At 35.9% G+C, this 25694-nt stretch overlaps 1 protein-coding gene across 2 annotated transcripts in view; it reads left to right on the forward strand.

The window, feature by feature from the left end:
- LOC128999597 (uncharacterized) overlaps nucleotides 1–25189 on the forward strand; it is a 108978-nt gene extending 83789 nt beyond the window's left edge. For both annotated transcript variants that reach the window (XM_054426182.1, XM_054426183.1), the window contains 12 exons: nucleotides 1121–1277; nucleotides 2633–2732; nucleotides 3213–3315; nucleotides 4380–4528; nucleotides 14626–14738; nucleotides 16292–16487; nucleotides 16715–16817; nucleotides 17170–17279; nucleotides 17909–18093; nucleotides 18457–18687; nucleotides 23005–23185; nucleotides 23508–25189. In XM_054426182.1, coding sequence (XP_054282157.1) covers nucleotides 1121–1277; nucleotides 2633–2732; nucleotides 3213–3315; nucleotides 4380–4528; nucleotides 14626–14738; nucleotides 16292–16487; nucleotides 16715–16817; nucleotides 17170–17279; nucleotides 17909–18093; nucleotides 18457–18687; nucleotides 23005–23185; nucleotides 23508–23642 — 1763 coding nt within the window. In that variant the 3' untranslated portion in view covers nucleotides 23643–25189. The remainder of the gene's footprint in view (nucleotides 1–1120; nucleotides 1278–2632; nucleotides 2733–3212; nucleotides 3316–4379; nucleotides 4529–14625; nucleotides 14739–16291; nucleotides 16488–16714; nucleotides 16818–17169; nucleotides 17280–17908; nucleotides 18094–18456; nucleotides 18688–23004; nucleotides 23186–23507) is intronic.
- The last annotated feature ends 505 nt before the right edge of the window (nucleotides 25190–25694 follow it).

The raw sequence follows: 25694 nt of genomic DNA on the forward strand, positions 1-25694 counted from the left end.
TCACTGACTTACTGACTCACTCACTCATCACTAATTCTCCCACTTCCCATTTACATAGGAGGCTGAAATTCGGTACACCGATTCTTTGGGCATTAAATAGGAAAACTAAGTAGTTTTTATTCTGATCGGGCTTTCGGGCTCCGCCCCAGTGGCTCTGGAGTTTCCCATGTTAACCTTATGATTTTTCATATTTAAAAGGAATTAATGAATCTTAACAGCTATTTCAATTAAACAAGTTGGTTCTGTTCTATGATGTTCAATAGCATTAAAGTTACAAGGTTTACCAACAGGGTGCAGCACTATTATTTTTTTAATTTATGACAACAGCTAATTTGCAACCAAAAGGTGAGTGAGCGTAGCGAACAAACTTCAACCTGGAGGCGAGTTAGCATAGCGAACGAGCTAATAGGTGATAAGTTGAATTGATGATAAGTTGAAAGATTGATTTGAGTGTGATTTTTGGGTTGAAATTTTGATCAGTTTTTGTTTAATAGGTTGTCAGATTTTGCACTGTTTTTGGTTGTAAATGAATAAAATTACCAACCACTAATTTATATTTCAGCTTAAATATTGTTTAGCAAACCTGTTGATAATGTTAGGTTTATGTTGTTACGAGGATTTTTTTTTATGACAGCTGATGTCTAACACAATCATTGTTTCCCAAGCTCAAATTAATAACAGTGAGAACAACCAGTCGATTAGTTATCCATTTGACTACTTAGTCTTTTAGTCTTTGTATTAGAACATTTGCATGTTGATCATTGGCAATAGATATGTACTTGCTAGAACTTAACCAGCAAAATCAACAGAAAGAAATTTAATTTTGCATTTGGCAACACTGCTCATACTTCTCCATTTACGAAAATTTTAATGTTTCTCTCTGGTATTCGCAGGGTACAAAACTTTTTTTCTAATTATTGTTTGTCCTCTGTTATATTAACCAATGTTTAAAGTGTGTTAAATTTTCCCTTTAATGGAAGATACCTATCTATTTGACAGCACATTTACCTTAGGGTACGTCAAAATCACTTAAAATGTCCTTCAGATTTTACATGTGGACTGTCTACTCGTACCATCCAAAGTCAATGGTTATATGCAACACAGCTGTTTTTGTTTGCAGGCTTTATAGGTAAAGGTTTGACAAGACAGCTGAACAGAGTCTGGAACTACGGAGTGAAAGGCATGATGGGAACTTTAGCTCTGGTCGTGATATTTCCAGCTATCTGCTTATTAGTCAGCTTACTTAGTTTGCTGATAGCAGTCACTGCATTCCTATGGTAAGTGTCGCCATTTTGTTACTGTCTGACATAAAGTTTGCCAGTGATTATAGCTACATTTTATATGCAAGGTCTAATGAAGGCATATTATATCGATCCATCTTGTTGGCCTTGGTACGGTGTGTGGCCCACAGGTTATGTTCTTGGAAGTCTCCTCTAGGTATTGGCTATGGCTATCTTCTGCTACATTAGAAGAACATTTGAAGTTGACCCCTGAGCTATGGCTTGCCTAAGAGAGACATTAATCAATCAGTTACCTAAAGCTAAAAATGCACAAATAGCAATTGAGAGCAGAGTAGAGAGAAAAGAATTTATTTATAAAAATAAATACCTCTGCCTTAAACAATAAGGTTGCCAATGACACAGAAAAATAGAATACATATAAAATATCCAAGGATTTTACAGCTATAAGACTGATTAATTTTGATGTTTGCCATATAGATGATTTCTCATTATGGTCAATGAACCTCTTAATGTTTCATGAATAATAATTTTCACAATCTTATTCTTCTCTAATTCTGCCTTAATTTAGACATTCGGATCACTTTTTACAAACTGAAACAAGTTATGATATTCACCATGTATGTAATTTCTCTCATAAACTTAATACAACCATTTCAATAGACTACACACACATTAGATAATGTTTTTATTTTCACAGCAGAACAAACTGATACAAGATACAAAAATGTAATAAAACCAATGCAACATAGACTAAAATAATTACATTTATCCCTACAATATATGGGACCCAAAATTAATAGTAAGCTGCCTTCAACAAGTATTCAATATTTTGGTTGATGTTGTTGTCACAATAGATTTTATTTTTATGGCAAATCACCTGTCAATCATTGATGTAATGTAAATAAATAATAAAATAATAATAAATAAATAAATAAATGGTATACAACAACTTCCTTGTAAACCTAGTGCCATTTTTTTTTCTACGCCAGTGGCATTTTACAAAAGGTCAGAAGTGAGAATAAATGTTTAGTGGATATGCAAAAAATGCAAACCCGTCCCTTCCGCACCAAAGTCAGAGACGCTAACCACTAGGCTAGCAACACACCCATCCTTTGTTTTTTAAACTTGACGCCGTTGCTCCCTGTTGCTTTTCACTGTGTATGTGTGACGTAGTCGCTCTCAATCACTACTTATGTGTTTTTACCTTAGGTGTAGAATGTAAACATAATGACTACAGTAGCTCCAGAGGGCTCCACTTTACACTGTTCACTTCTTCGTTTGCCAGAAATGTATAGCAACCTTGATAAAAATTACTGATGCGAATAAATATAAGAAGCAATAATCTCTTAGTGGTTTAAAATGTTTGGCCACTAAAATCTGAACGTTTGCAGGATGCCGGTGACTGTTTTGGTTCTACACCTGGTTATGGTGTTGCTATGGGATCTGGACTGTCCAGTAACTACAAGACCTAAATATCTTGTCATATTGCAGGTAAGAGTTATGTGCCTGAGTTTAAATCTAACTCTATCGAAGTTCAACTCGTGGAAAAGGAAGGTTTTACAAGTGGCTTTTGTGAAATAATTTTTAGTCAACTAGTTTTTTTTTTGTTCAAGAAAGGGTTTAGGCCAGGATTTTGAATTGTAGAATAAAGAGGATATGTTCAGCTTGCTTACCTTGAAGAATTATTGTTCTTTTGGAGGTAAAAGCACTTGACTAAGGGAAGGAATGGATATACAACTAACTTATTGAAAAGTTCCACAGTTCAGGTCTCACAAAAAATTACAAAATCAATTAATTAAATTACATTTTGCTCTTATAAAGGGCTTTAGCATTAGGTAGTCCATGGAAGATTTCAGTTAGGTACATTACATTCTTTGGGACCTCAGTTCTCATAAAAAAATTGGTATGGCATGACAATGATGATTGTTGTGTTGGTAGTGTGTATTTCAGTGATGATTGTCGTGTTGGCAGGCCCTGGTGTGGGACGTGGGCATCCTAGGGTTGCTGCAACCAATTGCAGCTCTCACAGTTGCATTGGTCATCTGCCCTATCATGTCCTGCACTGTAGCTACTGGTGAGTGGGATATCTACAATACATTCGAAATAGTATTGGAAATAGTTTTGTAACTTCAAAATTACTTTATATTGAATAGGATATAACTAAATACTTTAATACCTTTGCAGGTGGATTGTGTTCATTTTAATTGTGTTAGTAATAATTTCCGCAATTTTATTCATGATGTTAGCATTATATTCAGAGGTTAATCTTTATCTTGTTAGAATGTGGTGTTTTATGGAAAAATCACTTTGCTTAGTAATACGTGTATGTAAGGAACAGATGCAGGATTAGCTGATACTTTATGTAATTTATTCTTTATCGAGGCAAATTGAGGACCTCAAATCCTTCATACAATAAACCTCTAAAATAAAAATGATAACTTTCAATGAACAAAAATAAACCGACAAAGTTTTTAATGTAACAGATAATGAAATAAAATAAAATGTTTTTGTCTCCTTAACACTTAAAGTGCCGTTGACATGTTTGAACATGAAAATTGCATTTATTTCAATGTTAAGCAATGGCGGGAATTCCCGTCATCAGCACCCAACGTGTTAACATACAGTAACACACACATACATACTCTGCTGTACCCCCCAATGCATACCATCCCACCAAGCCTTCCATCCAGTTGAGGTAATATTCTTCGATTGCCACTGTCAATGGGAATACGTTTTTAAAGATCTAATGGTATTAGGTACGGAGTTCAGCTAAGAAAAGAACTTCAAGCAGTTAATAGGACACAAACAGTTCAAAACTAACGTCAACACTAAATATTAACTTAAACTAATCATGAACTTATTATTTCGCCTCTAAATGGTTTCTTTAGAAAGAGTTGTTCCTTTTTAGTGTATAGACACTAACATTTTTTAGTGTCTGTCTTTATTATTATTTTTAGTGTATTTTCTGAAGGTACATTTCTCTTTAGTTTATGCCCTCTTTAGTTGAGTATGTGTCCTGAGGTATAATTTTAATTTACATATATTGCCAAGCAATATGTATCCTGAAGTAAAGTTAACATTTTTGTTGTGTTGGCAGTATTTATCCTGAGGTATAATTTGTATTTGTTATGTTGGCAGTGTGTATCCTGAGGTACTGGTTGAGGTTAGCCTATGACTCGCTCATGTTTCACCTGCTCATCAAGAAGAGAGCCAGAGTCCCAGCTTGTGATGGTTTCCTCATCAAGAGAATTGCTGGTCCCGGTTTGACCTCTGATTATTACTATCAGGTAATTATTTATTTATGTAAGTGCAACTTGTTGCTTATGTGAAAACATATTTTTTCATGATTTTGGATGTCTTCAAAACCTAAGTGGAATAGCAAAGTAAGGTAATGTAACCTAAGTGACGTAAAAACACACAAAATGAAGAAGAAACTTTTTCAGACCCGAGAACAGACTCCCAAAAGTTAACATTTCATCGCCTGATTGACAGTAATGAAGACTTGGATAAATTTGACAATGTTGTGGACATTTTACATTACTGTTGTAAAAGTAGAAAGATGGAAGTGCTAGGAAAATTTGAAATATCCAAATCCATTAAAACCTAAGATCCTGCACTAAAGCACAAACTCCACTTCAAGTCTGATGATATTTTTAATACCATTCCTCTGCTGTGGCAACTCATTTGAATCACCTCAGACACTATGAAGTGTCGTCACCCTGACGTACCTTCGTTGACACGGTGCTATCCTTATACACTGTAACTAAGTCACTACGTCACCCTGACGTCTTACACTACGGGAATCGGGAAGTTAATAAGCACTACGGTTTAACACTGTAAAACTGCTAACGACCGAACGGGCCGGAGTTACTCAGGATGGAAGCTGGCTATAACTGAGGTGTAGAGGTGTCGGTTAACATGGACTCATGGGTTGGGGAAGTGGCGTGACCCGATCGTCCAATAGCATTCGTTTATTCAAATATTATTAACTGGTAGTGGGAAATACAAACGGTTACAGTTCAACGTACATATTTAAATATTGCCAACATAGCCTTGTAAATTATTAAATAGTAAAAACTGTTATATTACTTATATAAATATATTACATTCCTCCCCTTTAAATCTGACCATAAAATGTGACCAATTATTTTTCAATTTCAGTATCAGTAAACAGATAGAATATAAACGCTGACAAACAAATACATAAATAAAACAACCTAACAACACACAAACACAACAACCGTTATATGACAACAAAACAAACTAATTATAAATCTATTCTCTCGACTGGTTTCCTAGCTCTCATGGGATAACGTCTCTGTGGTGTAGTGGAGCTACGGTGTTGTACAGGTGTACGGTGTACAGCTGGTGGTGAGTTGCGATCAGCTGTTTGTGGAACCATAGAGCGCCGCGGAGTGGTGGGAGAGAGGGACGAGCGCGTACTATGTCCCGGAAGCTCGCGCGTCATAGGACTGACGTCACGCTCAGCTGGTGTACTCTGAACAGCTGGGCGCGCGATGACTGTAGTTGCTGTGGGCCTGTTGTCTGCATCTGATGTCAACACTGGGCCACTGTCGATAGCTATCAGCTGATCAATGTGTCTTTTCCACGTAACACCCGAACTTAACTTAACTATATACATAGTTGGACTTATCTGCCTAACCACACATCCTTCAATCCACTTATCCTTAGATCTATAATCTCTAATCAATACATTTTGGTTTTCAAACAGATATCGAGTCTTACTACCCCTAGCATACATCTTTTGAGCTTGTTGTTGTCTATGTACAGTCTCAGACAAATTGGGTCTGAGTAGGTCTAATCGGGTTCTCAATGGTCTGTTAAACATTAACATAGCAGGTGTCTCATTAGTGGTCATGTGCACAGAATTGCGATAGTCAAAAAGAATTCTACTTAAGGCTACAGAAGTATTAACATTTTCCCTAAATGCACATTTTAACTTTGACTTAGCATACTTAACCGAGTTCTCGGCCTGTCCGTTACTTTGAGCATGGTACGGAGCCGATGTTGTGTGCTTGATACCGTTATGTTTCAAGAATGAGGCAAACTCCATTGAACTGAATGGAGGACCGTTGTCACTATGGATTGACTCTGGCAAACCAAACCGTGCAAACAAATCACGAAGGTGATTTATAGTGTGATTGGCTGAAGTCGAACTAGTTTCGAAAACTTCCAGCCACTTTGAATGTGCGTCAACTACTATCAGATACAACTTTCCCTTGAATGGGCCTAAGTGATCTACATGTAACCTAGCCCATGGTCTACTCGGGTAATGCCAATGATGCAATTCGGCTTTACTAGGATTTGGTCTTTCAAGAAGACAGGACGAACAGCTGTTAGCAAGGTTCTCTATGTCTTTGTCTAGACTTGGATACCAAAAATAAGAACGCGCAACAGACTTCATTTTAGTTATGCCCAGATGAGACGCATGAAGTTCATTCAAAACATAACCTCTCAAACTACTAGGAACAATTACCTTGTACCCCCACATCAAAACACCTTGCTCGACAGCTAGTTCCTCCCTCCTCTGATAAAATGGGAACAATTCAAATTCCTCTTTAAGGACAAAATTTGGCCACCCAAACATGACATAGCCTAACACTCTCCGTAATAACGGGTCTTTTTGTGTTTCTACTCTAATTTGATCACATGTCACTGGTACTGAGCTCTCTTTAACAAAGTGTAAATAAGTACCTAACCACAACAATTCGGGTTCCTCGTCTGCTGGGGACACTTTAAGCGGTAACCTAGACAACGCATCGGCGCTATTGTTGTCTGACTTAACATATTTTATGTCAAAATCATACCCTGACAGGAACAGGGCGTATCTCTGTAATCTACTGGCTGCGAACACAGGCAAGCCTTTCTTAGGTCCAAAAATACTAATAAGGGGTTTGTGGTCACTCTTAAGGGTAAAATGCTTCCCGTACTGGTGGAATTTCTTAACACCATAAACTACAGCTAATGCCTCCTTATCAATTTGTGAATAGTTTTGCTCTGCTTGGTTCAATGTACTTGATGCAAAACTTACTGGCTTTTCAGCACCGTCTTTGTCTATTATACTGAGAATACAACCTAGACCATAGTTACTAGCATCTACTGTTAGTATCACTGGTGCTTGGGGGTCATAGTGTGCTAGCACAGGAGCCGTACACAATAGCTCTTTAACTTTCTTAAACGATTTCATACACTCGTCATCAAAACAAAATTCTACATCTTTCTTCAAAAGGTCATACAAAGGTCTCAAAACACCCGCAATATTAGGGACAAACTTAGAGTAATAGTTGACTAGACCCACAAATGATTTTACTTCTGTCACATTTCTCGGTACAGGGGCATCGACAATTGCTTTTATCTTGGCTTGCGAGGTGTGAAGCCCATGTTTGTCTATAGTAAACCCCAAAAACTCCAATTTTGATGCAAAAAATTTACACTTATCTTGTTTCACTGTGAAACCTACAGCCTTGAGGCGTGAACAAACTTCCCTTAGTCTATTTAAATGTACTTCGTCATTTGGTCCTGATACAATTATATCGTCCAAAAAACATTTCACACCTTGCAACCCTTGCAAAGCTTGTTCGATGACTCTTTGAAAGATACCTACTGCTGATGCTATGCCATAAGGCAATCTTTTGTACGCAAACAACCCCTTGTGTGTACTGATTGTACACAGCTTTTGTGATGACTCATCTAATCTTAACTGCATATAGGCAGTTAACTTATAGTAGGTAAGTTACCTACTAGGTAAGGAACCTAGTAGGTAGGTCGAACTAGGTTGGTGGCCATTGGTTAGTTATTTTGAAAGCAATAATCTATTTTATAACAAACAATTTGGATTCAGGAAAAATTTAAGCACAGGTTCTGCACTAACACAGTTTATAAATGAGGTTACCCAGGCTTTGGACGGGTCTCAGGCTACAGCTGGTGTTTTCTGTGACCTGTCCAAAGCTTTTGACTGTGTTGATCACTCAGTCCTTCAGCTCAAGCTGAGTGATTATGGTATTAGGGGAAGTTGTCACTCTCTATTGAGTTCTTACCTTTCTAATAGAAAACAAAGAACTGTAATAACACTGGATAAGATCAAGTACTATTCGCCATGGGAAAACCTATCGGCAGGTGTGCCCCAAGGTTCAATCTTAGGTCCTCTATTCTTTCTAATTTACATTAATGACCTCCCTAAAGCTATTGATCAGGAACTAATTCTTTTTGCAGATGATACAACAGCCTTGATAAAAAATAATAGTACTTCTGAAATGCTATCTTCTCTTGAAAATGTGGTTCATGACATGGAAGGTTGGTTCTTGAACAATGGATTAAAACTTAATCTTGCAAAAACGCAAACAATAAAATTTTCTGTCAGAAACAATGGTAATAAAATTGAATCCCTTAAATTGGCAACGTCTCATAAATTTCTAGGTGTTTACATTAGGGATGGACGAGATTGGATTTTTAGTTCGAGACGAGACGAGACGAGATTTTTTATTTCTCATAAAATTTCGAGACGAGATCGAGACGGGATTTCCCTTCTCATACACAACGGGAAATGCACGTTCAAAATTTTTACCTGATTTTGTAACATTGTTAGATGACTGTTTAAATACAAAAATAATGATAATAGGCAAGAATATTTACAATCTTTTATTAAAAAACATCAGCATAACATTTTTTTATTAATCACGCCTAACTTATTAAAAATGCCTACGATTAGGAAACATAGTGATATCAGTTAGGATAGAGTTCAACTTATCCTAAAATAAAATAAATCATAAAATAAAAGCAATATTAATTTTTATAAAATAGTTACTTGTTTTGACTTTTTATAGTAATAAAACATTTCTCACACTGCTTACACTTTACAAAACTTCTCAAATGTTATTAAAGTAATATTATTAAAATAATTAAAGTAATATTTACATTTAAAGAATTAATTAAATAAGAACGCCTTCACAAAGGAAACGCAACTACAACACGCTCCTGTATTGCGGGTATTGCATTGACTTTCTGCAGGCATTTTTAATTTTTTTTTTTTTTTTTATTCCCGTCTCGGTAAAAATCTCGGCCAAAAAGAAATCTCGTCTCGTGTAACGAGATTTAAAATTTCCCGAAAATTTCCCGAAATTTCGAGACTTGACCATCCCTAGTTTACATAGACGAATCACTTAAATGGGATGTACATCTGAATCAATTAAAAAGTAAACTTAGATCCATGTCAATTGTATTTCTGCACTTAAGGGACTGTGTTCCTAAAGAAACTCTGAAAATGGTTTATCATGCTTATGTAGAATCAGTATTGAGGTATGGTATAATCTTATGGGGTCAGGCTACCGGAGTCAAATCAATATTCAGGCTACAAAAACGCATTATCCGTATTATGACCAGCTCTCATCCACGTAGTTCATGCAAAAACCTTTTTCAAAATTTAAAAATCCATACCCTAACAGGACTGTACGTCTTGGAATCACTAAACTACATTCATTCAGCTAAAAACGACCTCCCAGAATCAATTCAAATCAACCATAGATATAATACTCGAAATGAAAACATTTTTAGATTTCCAAGGCACCATTTGACCCTTTATGAAAAAAGTCCACTATATGCTGGGCTGAGGCTGTACAATGTGCTGCCTGCAAACTATAAATTGCTAAATGAAAATAATTTTAAAGATAAAATAGGTGAACTCTTAATTGACAGAGCCTTTTATTTAATTGCAGATTTTCACAATGCCCCTTTAGTTTAGAATAGTTTTATCATTCAATTTTGTTAATTATATTATCATCTTGATTACTATTTTATTTTTTATATTCTGACAATTCGAACTCTGACAATGCACCTATTCTGTATGTAACACATGTAAAGAATGTTATGTGCAAATAAAATATGTCTATGTCTATGTCTATAGGCTTGACTTAGATCGATCTTACTGAAAAATTCCCCTTTTTGTAGTTCTGTAAACAAATCTTCGACCCTAGGAATGGGGTACCTATCAATTTCTAATTGTGCGTTAACATGCCTAAAATCCCCACAAATCCTAATGCTACCATCCTTTTTAGGAACTGGCACAATAGGCGATCCATACTCTGAACTGCAAACTGGGACTAAAATATCGGACTCCACCAAACGTTCTAGTTCTTTTTCTACCTTAGCCTTAAGGGTGTAGGGTAGTGATCTGGGTCGATGATATTTGGGAATGGCATTTTCTTTTACAACCAGCCTTACGGGCTTACTGTTACATTGTCCTAATTGATCTGAAAAAACTTCAGGAAACTCTTTTACTAGTTCTTTAACTAAACTGTTAGTCCAGTCAAGGAATGAGGTGTAGAGTGCGTGAGCAGGTAACTAAGCGATTCCTTCAGAAACTTGTTCAGGGGGCTTAGGGTGTTAACATACCAAAAGTCCTGACTCCTAGGTGGTGAGCCAGGGGGTGGAGGGGGGAAAAAGGGGGGGAAAAAGGTACGCATTTTGGGTTTTTTGATTATATCTCGAAAACTATCAACTTTTTGTATACTATAGTAAATTATAAAATTGAAGAAGATTAAATTTTCTACAAGAAAAGTATATAATGTGTTTATTTTGGTTCAACAGATTACGAGTTATAACTTATTTAATTGATATCTTATTAAAATCTTCTTCCATAAGAAATACATGTAAATTAGTATGCGAAATGGGGCGAATCCTATCCGCCCAAAGGAAATATAAATGATATTCTGGAAATCTTTACAAAATTTCCAGTAATTTGACACTTTAATCATTATAATTGATCCAAAATTAAGGCGAGGGCGAGGTAACAAAATTTCGAGTTTTGGTGTTTTTTTATTGGAAATATAAAAAAAAACCTTAAATCATCCCATTTTTAAACGCTCACCCTCGCTTTAATTTTTGACAAAATTTCATGATTAAAGTGTCAAATTACTGGAAATTTTGTCAATATTTCCAGAATATCAGTTATATTTCCTTTGGGCGGATAGGATTCGCCCCATTTCGCATACTAATTTACATGTATTTCTTATGGAAGGAGTATTTTAATAAGATATCAATTAAATAGGTTATAACTCGTAATCTGTTGAACCAAAATAAACACATTATATACTTTTCTTGTAGAAAATTTAATCTTCTTGTTCAACAGATTACGAGTTATAACTTATTTAATTGATATCTTATTAAAATCTTCTTCCATAAGAAATACATGTAAATTAGTATGCGAAATGGGGCGAATCCTATCCGCCCAAAGGAAATATAAATGATATTCTGGAAATCTTTACAAAATTTCCAGTAATTTGACACTTTAATCATTATAATTGATCCAAAATTAAGGCGAGGGCGAGGTAACAAAATTTCGAGTTTTGGTGTTTTTTTATTGGAAATATAAAAAAAAACCTTAAATCATCCCATTTTTAAACGCTCACCCTCGCTTTAATTTTTGACAAAATTTCATGATTAAAGTGTCAAATTACTGGAAATTTTGTCAATATTTCCAGAATATCAGTTATATTTCCTTTGGGCGGATAGGATTCGCCCCATTTCGCATACTAATTTACATGTATTTCTTATGGAAGGAGTATTTTAATAAGATATCAATTAAATAGGTTATAACTCGTAATCTGTTGAACCAAAATAAACACATTATATACTTTTCTTGTAGAAAATTTAATCTTCTTCAATTTTATAATTTACTATAGTATACAAAAAGTTGATAGTTTTCGAGATATAATCAAAAAACCCAAAATGCGTACCTTTTTCCCCCCCTTTTTCCCCCCTCCACCCCCTGGCTCACCACCTAGGAGTCAGGACTTTTGGTATGTTAACACCCTAAGCCCCCTGAACAAGTTTCTGAAGGAATCGCTTAGTTACCTGCTCACGCACTCTACACCTACTTTTGGATCATTCATTGACTGGACTATGTCATGTTTACTCTTTGATTCAGTTTTAGCAACAAATAATTCCTCAACATTTTTGAAAGAAATTTCTACTCCTAACTCCCTTATCCAGTCTCGTCCCATAAGGGGATGAGCTCCGTCCTTAATTACGTACAAGTCTAGGGTCCTGCTTTTATCTCTGAACTGAACATTTACCTCTAGCTTACCCACAGGGTAAATTGGCACATTAGTGTACGAGCTTAACCTTATGTCAGTAGGAAACAATTTCAAAGCACTCAAATTATCTTTGTAATAAGCCTCGCTTACTACAGTTACCGAAGCACCCGTGTCAACTTCAAAAGTTACTGATTTGTTCTCAAGAATAACCTCTGTTTTGAAAGGATCTACCTTAGTTATTTTACTGGACCCTTCACTAATTTCAAACAGATTACCTATACTCTCCTCAATATCATCATTTACGCTTACATCATCAGATACCTCATCTACATAGTTATGCTGCTTATTTCTATTATATCTAAAATCACTCTTATTACTACGGAACTGAAACTGTGACTTACTGTTTTGCTGAGATCGACACACTTTTGCTAAATGATTTTTCTTACCGCACTTGTGACATGTCGAACCTTTAAAACGGCAATTCCTGCCGATGTGACCGAAGTCACCACAACAAAAACACTGCCACTGCACTCTATCATTTGACGTTGACGCCGACGCCGCTGCAGACGATGTTGGCTGTTGCTGTTGTCTACCTCTTCCGGTGTTGTGATGCGCTGAACCTCGTGGGCGGGGTTGCTGACCTGATGGGCGTGGTGAAGCTGAAGCTGATGCCGCCGCCATGCGTTGGATCCTCCCGCCGTGACCATCGCTGCTTCCCGCCGAAAGTGACGCCGCGCTCTTCTCCGCCATCTCGAACTGTGACGTCATCTGCACTGCCTTCTCGAATGTTAAATTTGATTCCGATAAAAGTCTCTGCTTCATTGAATCACTTCTGATGCCGCTAACCAGGCGATCTCGTAGATAGTCATTTAAATTCGCGCCAAATTCGCAATGTGTCGACAAATGCTTTAATTGCGCGATATACTGGGAAACACTCTCGTTTTCTAACTGATTTCTCAAGCTGAATCTATATCGTTCCGCAATGAAAGATGGGGTCGGGTACAAATGGTCTTTAATTAATTTTACTAATTCAGCGTACGATTTAGTAGACGGTTTGTCCGGTGTACACAAATCTCGCAAAAGTTTAAACGTCTTTACACCAACTACTGTGAGTAACGTACTAACCTTTTTCGTTTCACTGACCTCATTACAACTTAAAAATAGCTCGAAACGTTCAATATACGAGTCCCACGTTTCCTCGTGTTGGTCGAACTCCCCGACGCTTCCTATAATTCCCGCCATTTTATGTCCGAACTTAAATCCTTCACTAAATAGCTTCTCTATGTTCATTCCTTCCCCACACAAACTAACGAAAATCGTTTTATGGCGCTAAAACAAGCCATTTACACCACGCGTACAGTACCGGACGTAGACCGACGCTTCACTCCCGAACGTTAAAAACTGCTCCAATTGTCCTCGTCGCCACTGAAGTGTCGTCACCCTGACGTACCTTCGTTGACACGGTGCTATCCTTATACACTGTAACTAAGTCACTACGTCACCCTGACGTCTTACACTACGGGAATCGGGAAGTTAATAAGCACTACGGTTTAACACTGTAAAACTGCTAACGACCGAACGGGCCGGAGTTACTCAGGATGGAAGCTGGCTATAACTGAGGTGTAGAGGTGTCGGTTAACATGGACTCATGGGTTGGGGAAGTGGCGTGACCCGATCGTCCAATAGCATTCGTTTATTCAAATATTATTAAATGGTAGTGGGAAATACAAACGGTTACAGTTCAACGTACATATTTAAATATTGCCAACATAGCCTTGTAAATTATTAAATAGTAAAAACGGTTATATTACTTATATAAATATATTACACCATTGACTGATTACAATGATAGTAGGACACTGCAATCCAGAACTGCAAATAACCAAGGTTTGTATATTATAGCAACATAAAGTGTATCCCTTAAGTAGATAGCCAAACTCCGGGAAATGGTTCTATGGGTCAAAATAAAGAGAAAATCAAGAAGGAAATTAATTCCAAAATCACAGCAAGTTCAAAAAGATCAATTGATAAAATAGCTAAGATATTAAAATTTTAGCTGTTTAATATAGTTCGTCACTCGTCCAAAATATGTCAACCGGACTCGTGTGGTAATCTCAACTACACTTGTCCGGTGAACACCTATTTTCTCGGCTGTTTTTTTTTTATGTCCCACGTTTACATCCTAGGACGCTAGTTCTAGCCCGGAACAGTTTTTCACATTAGCCTACTTCTTCAAGCTAGTCCTAGCTGGTAACGTAATATACTATTTCATTGCATACCTTCTACATCACAAACATTACTATCCCATCTTCTAATACGCACTTACTTCACAGATAAGGCCAGAGCAGGCATTGGCTGCATTTGAAGCCAAACTGGAGCTTGACGAACTTACCGCTTATCAACACCAGATGGAGCAGAAGATTCTTCAGCCTCAGAAAGACTTCAGGTTGGGGCTGTAAATTATTACTACTTCCTACTTTTGGTGTGCTTATGTTTGACACTTGAATCCTTGGTACCGAAACTTGTTGATGAGATAATATAAATAAATAATGTACGTCATGGTTAGGCTTCCACGTACACATATACTGTGGATTTTATTTTCTGTTGGTCCAAGTTTAATCCTCACTAAGGGTTGTGCGCATTTCATCGATTCTGCCATCATGAGATCTGATAAAAACCAATTTTGCTTTAAGAGGTGTGTCAGAAGTTGAAGCACATAAAATGACATTAAATCCTAACTGTTGAAATGTGACAGATTGATATAGTTGTTAAGGCCTATTCTCTCTCATCAACAGTTATGTGACATAAGACCCTAATGGTTTGACATAGATAGGCCTATTCTCTTGCAAAGTGTGTCGTGCAGGATAGTTTGGAGGACGTGTGGGGAGTCTCGCTAAAATGTGCTTAATCCATTGTCAGGATTAAACTGGTACCAAAAGGATACAAACAGTAATTTAACATTATTATTTGACATGCTGTAAGTCTTTGTGCAATGACCGTGTCATACTTTATACTTTATACTTTTCTTTGAAATGGCGACCATACAAAGTAGGTATTTTAAGCCAAGTATGAATGGAGATGAGTGTATGATGAGTGGCGCGATCTTGTAGTCTTGTTAGTGTCTAAGGTCGACACATTCCTTAGACACAGCTGTTAATTAATAGCCCATACTAAGCGCGACTAATGGCGACTAAGGATTCAATTCATAATAGATGAATACTTATATTCACCACGTTCTAGTCACAAAATTTTGACACGGTCGTCACCAGAAGACTTAAAAACCATAGGCCTACATAACGATAGAATATATGCTTTCATAAAGTACTATTGAATCACGTTTTGTAAATCTATCTATCTTTTTTATCACATCTGTTGATTGTTTTCATCCATCTTGATGAACATAATAGTATATTACAATTACACAACAGGCCGGGAAGTAGTTGTTTACAATTCAAGCATAACAGTTTGTTAACGAGTTCCATTAAAACTTTCCCAGCTGAGTTGATCACACCTTCCAAAAATTACACCATATTTTTTTAAAAAAGGTAAAGTTAATCCTTTCCATTATTTATTGAGAAAGTGGAATGTAGCTGTCCAAACCTGTCCAATATTTATTGTGAAGCTTTGTTGGGAGTCTAAAACAACTCATCACATTATGGCTTTTTGAAAAAAGTTACTGTGATTGATTGGTCATTTTACCAAACTCAGCAGATTTTACCGATCCCTTTATGTCTACGTTTTCCTGCTCTAAATTGTTAAATTGTACAAACCTCATTGTCAAATTGCTAACAATATTTTTTCAGCTAACGTTTCACAAGTTTTTCAACACGTACCTGGTATAAGGCTTTTTAGCAATACGTTTTGATGTCTGTCATCAGACCTAAAAGGTAATGAACTAATTATTGTAAGCTATTGTAAAGGTAGCTTAAACCTAGAAGCACCAGTCCATCAAGATTAAACCTAAAATCAAGTTACTGAAAGTGATCTAACATGTTGTAGCCAGTTTGTAGAGGCGTGTTTTGGTCCATTCTCTGCGACGTTGGCCCGCACGGGTCCTTACAAGACTTTGGAAAGAGAAGCTCAGGACTTGCTCACATGTCTACACGAGAAGCTCGATAAGCGGAGACGAGAGTTGAGCTGCGGCCTGGCTCCCACAGTTCGTGCTAAGCTCAAGCTCACCAGACTCGACTTGAAGGTGAGCTTCAGTTCCTAGAAGTGCTAAGCCTTTCCTGCCATGCAAACAAAGCCTGATAAACAGTTAATTTAGTCTTTATATACAAAAAGATTTTAATAATGTACTTCTGAAAGTATTATGAGTTTAATTTATTCAATATATTAATTTAATTTTGCGGATTCAATTTTTAATTTATGTTTAAGGTAAGTAGTTTTGTCGATTCAACTATTGACACTATTGTTGTTCAGATTGCCATACAACAGGCTGCATTGATGATGGAGCGACTATACCCAGGGGGTGTGTGCAGCAGATGGGGCATTGGCAGCGAAGAGGAGTTTTGGGAGAGCAAAGGTAATACCTTTTGAGCAAAGGTAAAGATTTGTAGAGTTTGGAAATTTATATTAACTATTGTTGTATATTATTCTATTGTTGCAAAGATTATTTATTATACCATGGATGCAGTATTATTTACTGTTGTTAGTTTGGTTTATTGTTGAGATTAATGATTGTAAAAAAAGTTGAATATTGCTTGGCTATGCATGGTTTTCAGTTTAAAGCTGTATTGGGTTCCAATAGCTCAAGTTTAACAATCCAGGAAATGAATTAATCGCAGGTAACTCGGACAGAAAATTATGACAGAAAAAAATAGTTTGTCCCTGTACTCTATACAGGCCCAAGTTGAAATTCAAACTCATGTTCACAGGACTCAGTGCCCATGACTGGCCGGGTTTGGCTGGTTTAATATACACAGACATATTTAGTCTTGACTTTCTCACCCCCTTGGACGACCAAGACACCAAGTTTAAATTGGAGGTGAGATTTGTTTAAATGACATTTATAAATCGTATAGCCGATGTGGATAAGATTCTTCTTTGTAAAATTAAAATTTAGGTCAAATAACACAAAAAAAGAACTGAATATCAGCTTTTTTTCTATTAAATTAGATAAATATAATGTACACTATTTTGTTTATAGTCTTAAGTGTTTGTGCCTCTGGCCAAAATTGGCTTTTGCAGTCCGGTAGTTCTACTATACCATGTTTTATTGTTTTTACAAATTTCAAAAAGTTGTGATCTCATAATTCTAAAAAATACAAGAACAAGATCACCCTTTGGAAATATTTGAATTCCCTATCAAGTCTCACCTGACCATTCTTGTTCTCAAGGTTTGCCATGTATAATGATTCAGGATAATATTAATTCAAAAACCGCTTGCACATTTGTTGCTAGGCCGTAGATTATTTAAGCTTTTTACTAACAGCGTTGAACTTAGGATCAAGGTTTTTAAATTCAAAATATACCCAGGTCAATGCAGTGTTGCCAAATTTTAGGTCAGGTTGAATAAAAAAACATTACCATGTGCTAAAAGTTGGGGAAAATATTTCTTTTTAATATTCCAGTGAACTACTTTAATTAATTCATCATGAATCTTTTCCCATGTAGCCGGCCTCCCATATAGACTTGTCACGCTACTCAGAGCTTGTCAGGTCTGCTGAGCTAGGTGCTGGTTGTCTGGATTTGTTGGGACCTGTGTACGCTCCTAGAGGAAACATACAAGTCCACTCTCCTTACCTGGACGTTGCTGCATTCAACCCCAGATACAAACCCGGGGCTTGTAGCAAGCAGAGGTGAGTAGAATCCTAACTTTTGAATAATTGTTGTTACCATAAAGTTTTACCAGTTTTCCAATTTTTCTCTTGTACAAACTCTTCTTTTCTTATTTTGCACTCTCTGTTGGCCATCCTCCTCTAATTAGTTTAAGTTTGAATCACAATCTTTTGTTCACCAAGAAAAATCTGGGTTGACTATCTCATCGCTCAGTTTGAGGGTATCTTCAGAAATCCTAGATGGCAAAAAAATAAAGGATTTATCCATCCCCTACGTCATTAATGTCTGTTCCTCACTGACTGTGAAATTCTCATTTACATTTTAAAACTTTTTCTCTAATTTAAAATTACAAAATAAATACCTGGCAAATTGACATTTTTCAGAGAAACTTCTGCAACTCCAAACACCAAGTCGCACTCAGGAAGTGCGAGATCAAGAGCTACTGGCTGGGAGTGTTGGCACCCGTGGAAGCGGCGCTGCCAACCTTACAGCGCTGACAAGCTGGTGATCCCGCTTCCAGTGCCTCACCCGGCGCACATCGCCGTGGCTATACACAACCGTGACACGGACGACGTCATACCTCTGGACTCCGAGATATGTCAGGAGATACTGAGGTAGGCGTGGTAATGTTTGTATGACTGTGTATAGGATAATTGATAATATGTGTGGCTATGACATCTCTTATACTCTAGAATAAGGTATACCCTGTTCAGTTTTTAAATTACTCTTCTGTTTGGTCCTAGCCTTTTGTAATTGTTGGTAATGTTCATATGTTAAATAACATATGTTCTTTAATTGTATTGATTTTGATGTTTATTTATGTTTTGATTCTGTTTTGTCTTGAATTGTGATGAAGACACTTTTATGATATTACAGTACAATATTAAATTAGTTTTATGAAAACTGTGTTACTTTATATAAGTAAATTTATCAACAATCTCAAAGACGGATTTTGGCATGTCAAATTGACAGAAGATTCTAGTAAATTAACAACATTTTGGACACCGTATGGAAGATACCGATGGTTAAGGCTACCTTTTGGTATATGTTCCGCTCCAGAAGAATTCCAGCGGCGTGTGAATGAACAGTTTGAAGATCTGGAAGGGGTCATAGGAATAGCAGATGATGTTGTTGTGTTTGGCAGTGGAGATACTGAAGAAGAAGCTCGCATTGACCATAACAATAATTTAAAATCACTACTTCAAAGGGCTCATGAGAAAAATGTTAAGTTTAACTTATCAAAATGTATGATTGGTATGAAGGAAATTAAATATATGGGTCATGTAGTCAGTGCAGATGGATTGAAGCCTGACCCCGTAAAGATTTCAACAATAAGAAATATGAAAGCACCACAAAACAAAGAAGAACTGCAAAGATTTCTAGGATTCGTTAATTATTTGGGAAAATTTGTTCCTAAACTCTCAGATGTATCAACACCATTACGATCACTGTTGAAGGAAGGTAATTTGTGGATATGGGAAAAAACTCATGATGAAACATTTAAAAAGCTAGTCCATTTGGTAACATCATCTCCAACCTTAAAATACTTTGACATAGAAAAGACAGCAACTGTGCAGTGTGATGCTAGCCAATTTGGATTGGGAGCTTCCCTGATGCAAGATGGTAAGCCAGTGGCATACATTTCCAGGACTCTTAGTAAGGCAGAATCGTCATATGCACAAATTGAAAAAGAATGCTTGGCAGTAGTTTATGCTCTTGAACGATTTGAACAGTACTTGTTTGGAAAACATGATATAACAGTTGAAACTGATCATAAGCCATTAGAGACCATCTTTAAAAAACCATTGAATTCGGCCCCAAAGCGGTTGCAGCGCATGCTTCTCAGACTGCAAAGATTTAATTTCAATATAATATATAGACCAGGAAGAACAATGTTCATCGCAGACTTTTTGTCTCGAACACCCATTACAGGAGATAAATCACATGAAGATAAAAGTATTCAAATCTTTTCAACAGACAGTCTAAAGTGTTTTGAAAACTCCAGTTCAAGAATGTACTTAAACGTGACAGACGAAAGACTAGACCAGATTAAGAATATCAACAAATCAGATCCAACTATGAAAAGACTAATTAACACGATTTACAATGGGTGGCCTATAAGTAGCAAGCAACTATCCGAGGATCTCAGACAATTTTGGCCATTTCGTGATGAACTAAGTGTAGAGGATGGGATCGTTCTCAAAGGAGAAAGAATTGTGATTCCAGTTTCATTACGAAAAGAATTAATTCAAATAATACATTTCTCTCATCAGGGATCAGATGCATGTATCAGACATGCACGAGATGTGTTTTTCTGGCCCTGTTTGAGTAGAGACATAAAAAATGATATAAGTTCCTGCAAGATATGCAAAATGTATGCACCAGACCAACAAAGAGAACCTTTGATACTTGAGAAAACTCCGGAGAGACCCTGGCAAAAAGTAGCCATTGATTTTGCCCAGGAAGGTTCGATTCACTATTTGATTGTCTGTGACTATTTTTCGTCATTTTTTGAAGTGAAAAAGGTAACAAAATGCACAAGTGAAACCCTGATAACATTTTGCAAAGAACTGTTTGCAAGGTATGGAATACCAGAGGTGGTTGTTTCAGACAGTGGAACGCCCCTCATGGCTCAAAGTTTTCACGATTTTGCCAAAAATTGGAATTTTAAGATAGTTCTATCCCCACCGTACCATCACCAAGCAAACGGTAAAGCAGAGTCGGCAGTAAAAGTTTTCAAGAATCTTTTGAAGAAATCGCGTCAAGATGGAGTGGACTTCCAACAAGCGTTATTAGAACTTAGGAACACCCCATTGCAAGGAATTGGCTTTAGCCCCGCTCAACTCCTCATGAACCGAAGAACACAAAGCAAACTGCCAATAAATAAGAGCTTACTGAAGCCACAAGTTCCACAAAATGTTCAGAATCTATGGGAACGTAAAAAGAGACAGTACAAAAGTCAGTATGACCATGGAACCACAGAGCTGCCTCCATTATCGATTGGCCAAAGCGTGTGGTTAAAGAAACAACCCCAACTGAAGAATGCGACATGGCTTGAGGGTAAAGTTGTTCAAAAGGAAGGGAGGAGAAAGTACATTGTGCGCCTGGAAGGAAAAGACTACATTCGAAATAGACAATTTTTAAGAACTTAAAAACATTTTGGAAAAAGGAAGATGTCTTCTGTTTGGTCCTAGCCTTTTGTAATTGTTGGTAATGTTCATATGTTAAATAACATATGTTCTTTAATTGTATTGATTTTGTTGTTTATTTATGTTTTGATTCTGTTTTGTCTTGAATTGTGATGAAGACACTTTTATGATATTACAGTACAATATTAAATTAGTTTTATGAAAACTGTGTTACTTTATATAAGTAAATTTATCAACAGTAATGCACACAATTTATAGGTTGAATGGTTGTCTTTTTTCTTTTGTAAATGCATAATAGTAATAACAATGAGACAACTCATTTCTCATAGTTCTCATTTTTTTAGCAATATAAATGGTGGAACCGTTGATAATAAATAAATAAATAAACAAGTGTTTTAAACTATCTAATGCTCTACTTGGTCTGCATTGTTTTTGGTAACTTTGCAGTATCAAGGATGTCACTCAGAGAAGTACGGTAGGCATACAGAGAAAACACTCAACAGTAAACTTAACTGGTGTCTAGCACTAGTCACTGGTGTCTATGACAAAGTCCAATGCCACCCCCTTTTACTTCATGTATTATAACGCTCACGATGGAGGAAGACCCTGTCCAGTGCGATAGGAGTTTCTAAACAGTGCTTGCTGCTTGGGCTCTTCCTTGCCCGTCACAAGTATATTTCCGGCACAACATACCAGAGCTGAAAGCAAACGGTTGTCCTATAAGCGTGTTACCTCTGTTACAAATGTATTACTTACTATTACTCCTCTGTTAATGTAACGATATAATTAGTGTAACCACAAAAAGGAAGAATATCTTAGTGAGAACGAGCAATCTTACTTCTATCTTATACTTATCTTAAGATACTTATACTTAAGATATCTTATATCTTATATTTAGGGATGGTCAAGTCTCGAAATTTCGGGAAATTTTAAATCTCGTTACACGAGACGAGATTTCTTTTTGACCGAGATTTTTATCGAGACGAGAATAAAAAAAAAAAAAAAAAATTAAAAACGCCTGCAGAAAGTCAATGCAATACCCGCAATACAGGAGCGTGTTGTAGTTGCGTTTCCTTTGCAAAGGCGTTCTTATTTAATTAATTCTATAAATGTAAATATTACTTTAATTATTTTAATAACATTACTTTAATAACATTTGAGAAGTTTTGTTAAGTGTAAGCAGTGTGAGGAATGTTTTATTACTATAAAAAGTCAAAACAAGTAACTATTTTATAAAAATTAATATTGCTTTTATTTTATGATTTATTTTATTTTAGGATAAGTTGAACTCTATCCTAACTGATATCAGTATGTTTCTTAATCGTAGGCATTTTTAATAAGTTAGGCGTGATTAATAAAAAAATGTTATGCTGATGTTTTTTAATAAAAGATTGTAAATATTCTTGCCTATTATCATTATTGTTGTATTTAAACAGTCATCTAACAATGTTACAAAATCAGGTAAAAATTTTGAACGTGCATTTCCCGTTGTGTATAAGAAGGGAAATCCCGTCTCGAAATTTTATGAGAAATAAAAAATCTCGTCTCGTCTCGTCTCGAACTAAAAATTCAATCTCGTCCATCCCTACTTATATTATCTTACTTACTTTTATCCTATACTTATATCTTACTTATATATGAACTGCACGTCTGTATTTTTTATTTTGTCGTTTTACTTGATGACACTGCCTCACATTAAAAAACATAAAGTGAAAACCATCCATCGAATACAGTATTTTCTCAAGATTATTGTAATGTTAATAAATAATTTTTAATATACAGGGCAGTGGAAGACAGTAGCCAGGAGTGTGTAGAGGGAGTGGCGAGGTATCGTGGTGGAGGCGTTGACAGCAGCTTTGACTCCGTAGAGTCTCGTAGTTGTGACTCTGAAGAGCCACCAGCTCTTCAGCCCCCCACCCCGTCCGCACCCCCCGCACCTCCTACCAGCTTCAACTGGCGACAGGTATTATATGTCAACATCACTAAATGTTTACTCTTGCATGTTAGGTTAACTTTGTCACTGTCAAAGTGATCTGGTGGGTTTAAATGTAACTTCAGGTTTCCTTTTATGTACAAACTATGAGATTATCCTCTACTGGCCGAACATTTATATTCCTAAGGTTAGCTATTATAGTTAATCCTATTTATTTGTGATAAGCTGCAACCCTCTAGGCCTAGCATGAAGTCTGTGTAAAGCGGTTCCAGGATATAGCCTAAATGTGAAAGAAGGACATTTTAACCTGGATTCCTGGATACATTTTTTGAATCATGATTCTTCTTCACAGGGAGAGTGGGCTAACCCTACTCGTCGGAAGCGCAACTCAGGTACAGTTCGGGTGGACTTGGCTTCACCCGAGGATGTATCTCTGGACACAGACTCCTCCCGAGTAGTCTTCAGCAGCTACGGCACCACAGTTTAGTGTCAAACAACTACAGGCCTAGGCTGTCAATGTTAAGAAATACAGTATTTTGTTGTGTATACAAGCAGCAGGAATAATCGATTTAAAATTTATTAGAGCTGTTGTGTGAAAGATTACGGCCAGTAAGTTACGGCTAGGCATCTGACTGATTAAGGAGTTGGTTTTTAACACTTTTTCCTCAACTTTATTTTTACTAATCCCCAAGTAATCCCCTTGGTTATATACAGCAAAATGAGGACCAAAATTGGTCTATTCAACCAAAAAAGGACCATTATTGTTTTTATTCAACCAAAAGAAGCGATCTAAGTCCAAGACAGTCGATACAACTTGTTTTATTTATTCCAAAACTCCAAATTCTTTAATCCAACTGTATTGCACTATTTTTTTAATACTGTTGACAATTAAATTCACAACCTAGGCCTCAAGAATAATATATGAGACTTGTAAATATAATTGTAATCTACATTCATCGTTATGACATAGCTTTATATTTAACATTTTAGCATAAGTTTTAAATTAGGACATTAGCTACAGTAACATTTAAGTTGAGTTTGGTCTATATATGATCAGTTTTAAAATCAGAGGAAATTCTAATCATGATCATAACTGCATTAAGTTCCTATCGGCAGCTATTGTTTTTAAACAGTTTTATTGATTTTTGATTGTTTTGATTGACCAATATAATGAAAACTAAATGACAACGACAGTTTAAAGCAAATTTTATGTGATTGTATTGTTATTTCTTACAAAAAAATTAAACTACCTCTATCCGTTTTCATATTTGAAATCATCAATTTCCCTTGTTCTTCTGATTTTTACACAATCAGTTTAAACCAAGTATCAGGATCCAAAGTATTTAGGGAATTCAGGTGACTATGATTGTAAGTGGTAGCTTATTTAGTTTATAAAATGATTTTTTTAATTTAAAGCATTCAGGAAATAACAGTCTTAAAGGTTTTACCAAACAGTGTATAAAATTACTAAATTAGTTTTCTCAGATAGTTACAAAATCACCTAGGTTTGCTCCAAATTGATTGATAAAATACAGTAGACACCCTCTTATCCGGACTGCTTGGGACCGAGGCCAGTCTGGATAACGGTTTATCCGGTTAAACCGACATCCCCAAAAGCTCGTTAAAACTGACCACTTAAATGCATGCAACCCAAATATTTGAATCAAATTTAGGAGAGCATTGTGTTTAAATTCTTGTTATTGTCTCAAATCTTTCCCACGAGAACAGTCGTTTCAGTACCAAAAGTTGTCCCGATAAGAGGGAGTCTACTGTAGTATTAATAACAGTTAGTGGTATAAAATTGTTTTATCACTAAAAGATGATATAGCTCATTGTTCTTATCTAATGTATTAGGATAAAGGCATCCTCCACTTCTCTAAGCTTGTCATGCAAAATTGATACTGTACAATTTTACAAATACTGTAGCAGCACACACTTACAATTGAAATTACTTGATTTGTAAATAGTTTGAAGACATTGATACATACATATCTTAATATCTTCAGAGTAAAATGTCAAAGAGTTTCATAAAGGTTGCATAATGTTATAACAATTTAACATTACACAGTTTAATTAGTTTTAATTATTAGATAGCATTAAACCAAATAATAATGTAGTCGTAATTTTAAGTTTTAAAAAATTGGTTAACAATCTGTGGTTGTATACTGTATTTATTATTAATATTTATATTTTGTAAGATGCTTCCAATGTGTAAGCTTTACTTATTGTTATTACTAAAGGTTTTAATCTAAAAATTACCTTAAAAGTCTGGTTAGCAAACTTAATGTATAATTAATTTAGTGATTTTAAAATTAGTTGAATATTTTCTTTTTTCTATTTTTTGGATTCAGAACAAATTTAGAACAAAAGTGTGGAAGTAGTTGTAATATTATAAACTTTATAATATTTTATCTTTTATATGTTTTTTTTTTATTTTTTTTATTTTAGTGTAGTATGTTATAGTTTTTTACAACATACATCAACATTATTTATTCCTTTCCTTGCATTCAATATGTTATTCATATTTTAGCTTTTAAAT

The sequence above is a fragment of the Macrosteles quadrilineatus genome, unplaced genomic scaffold (genome assembly GCF_028750875.1).
Source record: "Macrosteles quadrilineatus isolate MER2022 unplaced genomic scaffold, UCM_ALF_1.0 Scaffold_8__2_contigs__length_117827958, whole genome shotgun sequence".
NCBI classification, from domain to species: Eukaryota; Metazoa; Arthropoda; class Insecta; order Hemiptera; family Cicadellidae; genus Macrosteles; species Macrosteles quadrilineatus.